The 8718-nt window shown below is 36.1% G+C and overlaps 1 protein-coding gene across 1 annotated transcript in view; it reads left to right on the forward strand.

Annotated features, from left to right (window-relative positions):
• Positions 1-8407, forward strand: part of LOC128654383 (cytochrome c oxidase assembly protein COX11, mitochondrial) — a 28359-nt gene extending 19952 nt beyond the window's left edge. Inside the window, exons 3-4 of the mRNA XM_053708280.1 lie at positions 3425-3550; positions 7799-8407. Coding sequence (XP_053564255.1) covers positions 3425-3550; positions 7799-7981 — 309 coding nt within the window. The 3' untranslated portion in view covers positions 7982-8407. The remainder of the gene's footprint in view (positions 1-3424; positions 3551-7798) is intronic.
• The last annotated feature ends 311 nt before the right edge of the window (positions 8408-8718 follow it).

Here is an 8718-nt window from a genome sequence, read left to right on the forward strand (position 1 = left end):
CTGTTATGAGATTCTGGATGAAGGTATTTTGGACCATTTCTCCAAACCTGTCCTGTTCAGTTAGGTTTGATGGTTGCCGAGCATGGACAGCCCGTTTCAAATCACCCCACAGATTTTCAATGATATTCAGGTCTGGGGACTGGGATGGCCATTCCAGAACATTGTACTTGTTCCTCTGCATAAATGCCAGAGTAGATTTTGAGCAGTGTTTTGGGTCGTTGTCTTGTTGAAATATCCAGCCCCGGCGTAACTTCAACTTTGTGACTGATTCCTCAACATTATTCTTAAGTATCTGCTGATATTGAGTGGAATCCATGCAACCCTCAACTTTAACAAGATTCCCAGTACCGGCACTGACCACACAGCCCCACAGCATGATGGCACATCCACCAAATTTTACTGTGGGTAGCAAGTGTTTTGTTTTGGATTGCTATGTTCTTTTGCCACCATCCATAATGCCCCTTGTTATGACCAAATAACTCAATCTTTGTTTCATCAGTCCACAGCACCTTCTTCCAAAATGAAGCTGGCTTGTCCAAATGTGCGTTTGTGGTGTGTGTGCAGAAAAGGCTTCTTCAGCATCACTCTCCCATACAGCCTCTCCTTGTGCAAAGTGTGCTGAATTTTTGAACGATGCACAGTGACACCATCTGCAGCAAGATGATGTTGTAGCCTTCCCCATAAACCATAATGTTGAACAATCTTTGTTTTCAGGTCATTTGAGAGTTGTTTTGAGGCCCCCATGTTGCCACTCTTCAGAGGAGAGTCAAAGAGAACAACAACTTGCAATTGGCCACCTTAAATACCTTTTCTCATGATTGGATGCACCTGTCTATGAAGTTCAAGGCTTAATGGTCTCGCCAAACCAATTGTGTGTTCCAATTAATCAGTGCTAGGTAGTTACAGGTATTCAAATCAACAAAATGACAAGGTGCCCAAATTTATGCACCTGTCTAATTAATTAATTTCGTTTTGATGCATATTGCACATTTTCTGTCGATCCAATAAACCTCATTTCGAAATATTACTGTGTCCTTCAGTTATTTGATAGGTCAAAATGAAATTGCTGATCCAAACACCCAATTATTTATAAATGAAAATCATGGAAATTGTCAGGGGTGCCTAAACTTTTGCATACGACTGTAGTTGCTCTGGTCTCTCCCATCTTGTCTGGGTTTCCTTTACGTTTTCCCCACCCACCCATCCCTTTATTTTCTTTCTCATTTACTTTTCTTTGGGTATGCCCCCTTTTAGGCATACTAACTATGGGACCACGGCACACCTCAGATCACTTTCCCTTTACTTTATTGTTGTTCATTGTTACATTACAGTAAGACTGAGTACAAATCATATATAAAAAAAAAACTGCAATATACTTTATTATTTATTTTGTCCCCTTTTCCTGTAATTCTTTTCTGAAATTGTGAGCTTTTTAGTTCCTAAAAAACATGTAAGAAACACTGCCCTATTCCACACAGCCATTGGCTGCACACTCTAATGACCTATTTAGAACTGGCCACAGCCGAGAGGATAACCTAAGTTACAACATAGCAGCTCCCATTATTTTATAGACACTAAAATCTTACACTTATTTTGTCAATATTTTTACAGCTAATGAAACATGAAAAAAAATACATTGACATGTTATTCTCAGGCTAATCTTTTTTATTTGAATCCATCACTCTACTTAGCATTTGTTTAGTGTTTAATTTTCCCTTCAAGATCTGTGCAGCTTTTCTTATACACAGCGTTATCTGCTGTGAGAATGCTTGGTTTATTACTGCAGGAACCATGGGCTATGCTGTACATCATGTACCTGCATGGAGAGGACGGATCTGAGTTTTGAGTGGCAGGTAGCTATTAAGCTGCACCCTGAACAGACAGACAGTGGGGAAGAAGAAGTTGTAGAATCACCAAAGTGGGCACGCTCTGATATACATGTTTTTGGGAGGAGTGGAATTAATATTTTTTTCATATAAAGATATCTCTGAAACCTTAAATAACTAATTGATGTATATTATGTGCACTATAAAACTGTATATGATTAGAAAAACACTATAATTAAATTACTAGACACCTTTTTTGCTATTGAAAGGTGAAACTGCAATCCTGATTTATAGGAGGCGAGATCTCGTTTCTCTGTGTTCATTCTGAGGGACAGGGATCAACAGGCTGCTGAGCAATGCAGTCAAGTTACAGGTGCAACGCTGCACAAAGGAATAAAACATGGGCACAGTGAGTCTGTTGCTGCAAGTTCAGCTGCATTTTACATACAGAGAGAGTTTATTGCTTGCATATACTGTCCTTAAAGGGACAGTTCACTGTAAAATTGTTTTCCCTGAATGTGTTCCCCATGACTTGTTATACCAGCTGCAGCTTATAAAATATGTGAGAAATTGCTAATTTATGCTTCTTTTTGCAAAAGAGCTGGATTTGCTCTTTGAAACCACAGCCAATCAAAATAGGATTGGCTTGCTGACAGATCAGATCTTGTTATCTTATCCCTCAAATGTTTCCCCTTCTTATCTCTGTCTCTGTACTATACTTAGAAAGAACACTATATCCCTTCCACCTCCCACTGTGAGTGTAATTTCTTCTGCTGGCTGTGTGGTTTCATAGTCACTCAATAGACTATATCTATGTATAGAAACTTTCAGTATATGTAGGGATACTACAGGCTAAATCAGCTATTTCAAGTGCCAATATAAAGGCTAAGGAGCTATTTGTAAACAACTTAATACACTCCAGCATGTAAAATGGATTAATGGAACAAATTAACGGAGAGAAAGTTCTTATGTAAACTGTCCCTTTTTTCATGATTCATATAGGTCATGTGATTGTCCAATTTACTTCCATTATCTAATTTGTTTTGTTTCTTGATATCCTTTGTTGAAGACTTAGGACCTGCTGATTGGTGGCTGCATCTATATGCCTTATGTTATTGGCTCACCCAGTGCACTCTGCTAGCTCCCAGTAGTGCATTGCTGCTTCAAGAAAGGATACAAAGAGAATGAAGTCAATTAGATAATAGAAGTAAATTGGAAAGTTGTTTAAAATTGTATTTTCTATCTGACCCATGAAAGAAAAAAAATTGGGTTTCATGTCACTTTAAATTGTATTCTGATATACTCTTGTAGATGAATCCAATGTAAATATAGAGGGATATATAGATTAGAGCGATATAGATAGATCCATATCTGTCTATTGCTCTCCAGTTAAGCTGAGAATCCTGGGTAGGTTTATGCAAATGAGAAAAAAACTATTTTGAATCTGTATTTATTTTATTTATTTTTTTGCTAAAAAATTAATATATAATATTTTAAATGTTTACTTTTTTTCTGGAGAATACATTGTATTAGATGAAAAAAAAAACTTTGACTACATAATAAATGGGGTGTCTCCTCTTTTTATTTTACTTTTCCAGTTGGTCCCAGGAGAAACAGCTTTAGCATTTTATAGAGCTCGGAATTCCACTGACAAGCCGGTGATTGGGATTTCTACATATAACGTGGTACCCTATGAAGCTGGGCAATATTTTAACAAGATTCAGGTACTGTATTTAATGAAAAACGATAGATAAGTTGAGAACAAAAGTGAAACTTAATTAATATGAAGATTTCTTCTGGTTTTTTTTTTTTTTGTTTGTTTGTTTTTCCATAAAGTGATTGTAAATTTAGTGCAATTTGGAATTACCAGCGTATTCCTCATGTCTGTAGCACCTAAATCACTATGGTTTTTTTTATAATTATGTAATGGGTATGTTTATAAATTTTAGATTTTAATTACCGAGCTTTAACGTTGCTAGCTTCGCCCCCGGCATTACTTCCTGGTTTGTTCATGATCCGAGTAAAGAGCAGATCCACCCACTCACTACGTCGTCATTTGGGCATCTCTGTCTTCACGAATAGATTTGCGTATGCGTTCAGTCTATCAGTCTGCAATCTAACATGTAGTGCATGCGCTTTGCAAATGGGGGGCGTGTTAGGTTTTTTACAGTCGCCGACTGGCCTGGATTTTGTTAAAAAAACGTGACTTTTAAAATCAATGGCGGCAATTCTACGGGTGGAGGAACGGATGGTCAATTGCTGGATTATAAAAGTAAATATTTTAAAAAAAATAGCGTTTTAAGAGATTTAAAGTGAAGGTAAAGTTCACTGTATGTCATGTAGTTTTGCTTGTCCATCTAAATGAATGGCACTTTCATTCATCATTTTTTTTACAATTAAGTATAAACTGAGATTTATATCTGTATACTTACATTTGGGCTATCCGTAAAATCAACACAATTTTTTTCTTTTTTTTTTTCTTCGCATGTCACATTTTTTCATATCCAATTGAAATTCTGTCAGTTAGGCGGCCAGAGATCTACGTCATCTGCCTCCTGTATCCTCTGCGCATTCGTTTAGGATCTCTTAGTTAATCTTGTCAGACAAGCGCACCCGTTTTGCGCATGCAAATATTATTGTAGAAGAATGACGCAAGTGCTTGGTAAAAAAAAAGTGGATTACCGCATGCACATTGTAATCAGTAGACGACGCTATGCGCATGCGTTGTTCCTTGTGTGCTCGTGAACGCGCTTTGGAGATACGTATAGAGCGGGTGGGACCGCTCTATACGTCATTCAGTATGAAATAAGGAAATGGCTGATGGGAGGAGTGAGGAACGGCACAGTAGGGTAATTTAAAACATCTTTATTATATAAATATATATTCATTTGCAGAAAAGAAGTTAGTGATTATAATGTTTAAACTGTGACTAAATTTATGGTGTATAGAGATAGTTGAAACTTTACTGAATGAAAGTCCATTTCGATTTTGATTTACTACGGTACTGCATGTTTGACACTCATTGTTTACCATCACTTTAAATGGGATGTTAAATTGTAAATTTACCATACCTTTTCTCAGGCCTCCCTTACAGGCCACATTTTAAGGATATATAAATGCAGGGTTCGACAAACCCAAGAGCCTGCAAGCCACTGGCTCCTAGAATTTTACCCGTGGCTCCTAACTTTTTGGGTTATTCTCCATATATCTATATACAAATCCCACTGTCGGGCTCCTAAACATTCTTACTGGCTACTAATTTTTAAACAGATTTGTCAAGCACTGAATGTATATAATGTATAGTTTGTAGGAGAGTATTTTGATAGAAGGTAGCGCTGGTCTAGGAGGAGACTTTCCGTAAATAGGACCACTTCTGGATGGCACCACAAATTTCCAGCTGGGTGCATGACACTATGGAAGAATCCACAATAGTGCAGTATACAAACCCAGAGTGAATACTGAATGGGAAATACTCGCAGAGAATAGGTTCCTAACTTTAGTAGGTTTTTTTGTTTTTTCAAGAGCGTGAAAAAATTACTAGGAGATATATATATTTTTTTATACTCTTGAAAAAGATGTTGGGCTAAAAACACTTTATTGAGATATATATAAAACAATGGAGCTGTTATCTGCTGCTAAGTTTTTAATAAATCTACTGAAGTTTAGAACCTATTACCTGTATTTCCTATTCAGTATTCACTCTGGGTTTGTATACTGCACTATTGTGGATTCTTCCATAGTGTCATCAAGAGACCTTATACCCTGCTGGAGATGTGTGGTGTCATCCAGAAGTGGTCCTATTTACTGAGGATCCCCCCAAGACCAGAACCACCTTCTATCAAAATGCTATTATACAACAATACTGACTGTGAAACAGCAGCTGTCTTTTTGTGAGGGGAGTACATATTCTTTATCTTATTGTTAACCTAATTTTGCATTTGCATATCTTTTATAGTTTGTAGGAGAGCTTTATTCTTAGTCAACCACAGTGTTTGTCTTTACCAAGTCTAAAGGAAGTTTATTCCATGAATCAACCACCCTTTTTGTGAAGAAGTGCTTCCTGCAAATTACTCCTGAACCTACTGGCCTTCAACTTGAGATCATGACACCTTGTTCTGGTCACTTTATCAAAACCCTTAAAGGGACAGTACACTGTAAAAAAAATTGATATTAATGTATTTTCAATGACTTGTTATAACAGCTGCAGAGTATATAATTTATGAGAAATTGCATTTTCAGGTTTGTGTATATGAAGTAGCTGGTTTTGTGCTTTTAAACCACAACCTATTACAATAGGTTGAGCTTCAGGTATATCAGATCTCATTATGTTATCACTTTTATGTACACACACTTGCTTCCTTATCTTAAATTTGTCTAGAAAACCAAAGCTCAATACTTAGAGAGAACAAATAAAATTATCATTTTATTACTTGGCTATCATGCCCCCCACTGAGAGTGTAATGTCTTCTGCTGGCTGTGTTTACTTAGGCTATTCAATAGAATATACTCCAGTATAGAAACTTTCAGTATAGGTTGGGAAACCACAAGCTGAATCATCTATTTCAAGTGCCAAATTAGGGGTAAAGGAGCTACTTGTAAACAATTTAAAACACTTCAGCAGGTAAAATGAATCATTGGGAACAATTTAAAGGGGAGAAATTTTTTGGGTGAACTGTCCCTTTAATGTTGAACGTTTCTGTCATACATGCTAAGGAGTACCAATTAATGATGTTAAAGGTACATTTTAGTGCAAAGTTTACAAACTCTAGTTTGTTAGAGCATGTCATTTTAGCTCTACCAACCATGCAAGTCTGTGTTTAACCCCTTCAAAGGAGTTAAAGTACTGCTTGGGTACCACAGAGAACTGCTGGTGTCGAGCACACATGGCTGATGAACCAATCTGCAGGGGCAGTCGCAAAATGCAGTTCACTGGCAATGTCTGCCCAGGACCAGTTTTCTGCAGCTCCCAAGCAGTACTTGAAATATGTGTTTTAATACCTTTGCTGGGTTTAAAAACATAGACTCGCAGGGTCAGCGGTGCTAAAATTACTGAACACATTAAAGCATGTCATTTTTGCATTCAAATGTCCCTTTAAATGTTTTTCTCTAAGAAAAAATAGGTATAAGTGGTTGAAATATTAGTTAAAACTGGAAATATGTGTTACATTCCTGTTTAACCTTCCTGTCTGATATTACAACCTTCAGAAGCATTTTTGTATTTATTATTATGTATTTAGCTGAAATTTACAGGACATATTCATTCATTGTAATATTCAGGGCTCTCCCTTCATTTGTTCTTTAACTGATGCTTTCTTCATAATTGAATAATTAGAGCCAGGTTTTCCCTTTATACAAGAATAGACTCAATTTGCTTTATAGCTAAAAAAAAATTGCTTTTGTTCATAAAGGTTATTTACATCAAACATATTGATCAATCAAGCTTTTGCTCAATTCTTAGAATTCTGTACATCTTGTATCATGTATTTATTCAGTGGGTATTGTTATAGTGCATTTCTCAGTTATCACCACACCAGCATACATAATGGTACTGTGTGTATTAAAGGGATACTGAACCCAAATTTTTACAGAATGCAATTTTAAGCAACTTTCTAATTTACGGTACTCCTATTATCAAATTTTCTTTGTTCTCTTGTTATCTTTATTTGAAAAAGCAGGAATGTAAGCTTAGGAGCACCTTTGTAGCGCTTGCTGATTGGGAGCTTAATGTAGCCACCAATCAGCAAATGCTAAACCAAAAATGGGCCGGCTCCTAAGCTTATATTCCGTCTTTTTTCAAATAAAGATATCAAAAGGACGAAGACAAATTGATAATAGGAGTAAATAAGAAAGTTGCTTAAAATTGCTGCTCTATCTGAATCATGAAAGAAAAAAATTGGGTTCAGTGTCCCTTTCAGTTATTATTTTTTAAATATTTTTACATTTGCTAAATATTAAACGTTTCTTTTTTGCAGTGCTTTTGTTTTGAAGAACAAAGGCTCAATCCTCATGAAGAAGTAGACATGCCCGTATTCTTCTTCATAGACCCCGAGTTTGCAGAAGATCCTCGGATGGCCAAAGTGGACACAATCACTCTGTCATATACATTCTTTGAAGCCAAGGAGGGTCAGAAATTGCCTGTTCCTGGGTACAACTGAACTATTTCCTCCTTTTCTCTCAAGAGACTAAAAGACTGCTGCTCTGACCTCGTGGATTCTTTATATCTACATAAAATGACTTGATTGTGACAAGGCACCTAGTTCAATATTTTATATTTAAATGTAAATTCAACTTATTTTATATAAAGTTACGGAACTTTGTATTAAATATTACATATTGTAAAAGAAACTATGCTTACGTTGATAACAATGTGTGGTGAGAACACTTGGAAGCCATTTTAGGTACAAAACCACATAGTAGCCTTGTATGCTTATAACAACCATTAGAGGCAGAAGATCATTACGTTCAGGCTACAAATAGTTCTTTACACTTTGAGTATGTTCTTGAATCTATGCTCATGAAGTAGCTTTACAAATGATACTCTTACTCAAGAGTTAAATTAAAAGTGATTTTATTTATCAAAATGCTTATTTTAATTAGAACTTCAGCTAATTGCCTTGGCTGGCCAAGGTTCACATAGAATTTACCACAATAACTCAATGCATTATGAATAACAAATAAAGTTTAATGATTCAGATAGGGCATGCAATTTTAAACAACTTTCCCATTTACTTTTATCATCAAATTTGCTTTGTTCTCTTGGTATTTTTTTGTTGAAAACTAAACCTAGGTAGGGCTTGTGTGCTTATGATCAGGCTTGCACCCTGACTCCCATTCATATAGTATGGGTCATTATTTGGTCGACCATTAAACCATAAAGTGTGCTTTATTGTAT

Source organism: Bombina bombina, chromosome 1 (genome assembly GCF_027579735.1).
Source record: "Bombina bombina isolate aBomBom1 chromosome 1, aBomBom1.pri, whole genome shotgun sequence".
NCBI classification, from domain to species: domain Eukaryota; kingdom Metazoa; phylum Chordata; class Amphibia; order Anura; family Bombinatoridae; genus Bombina; species Bombina bombina.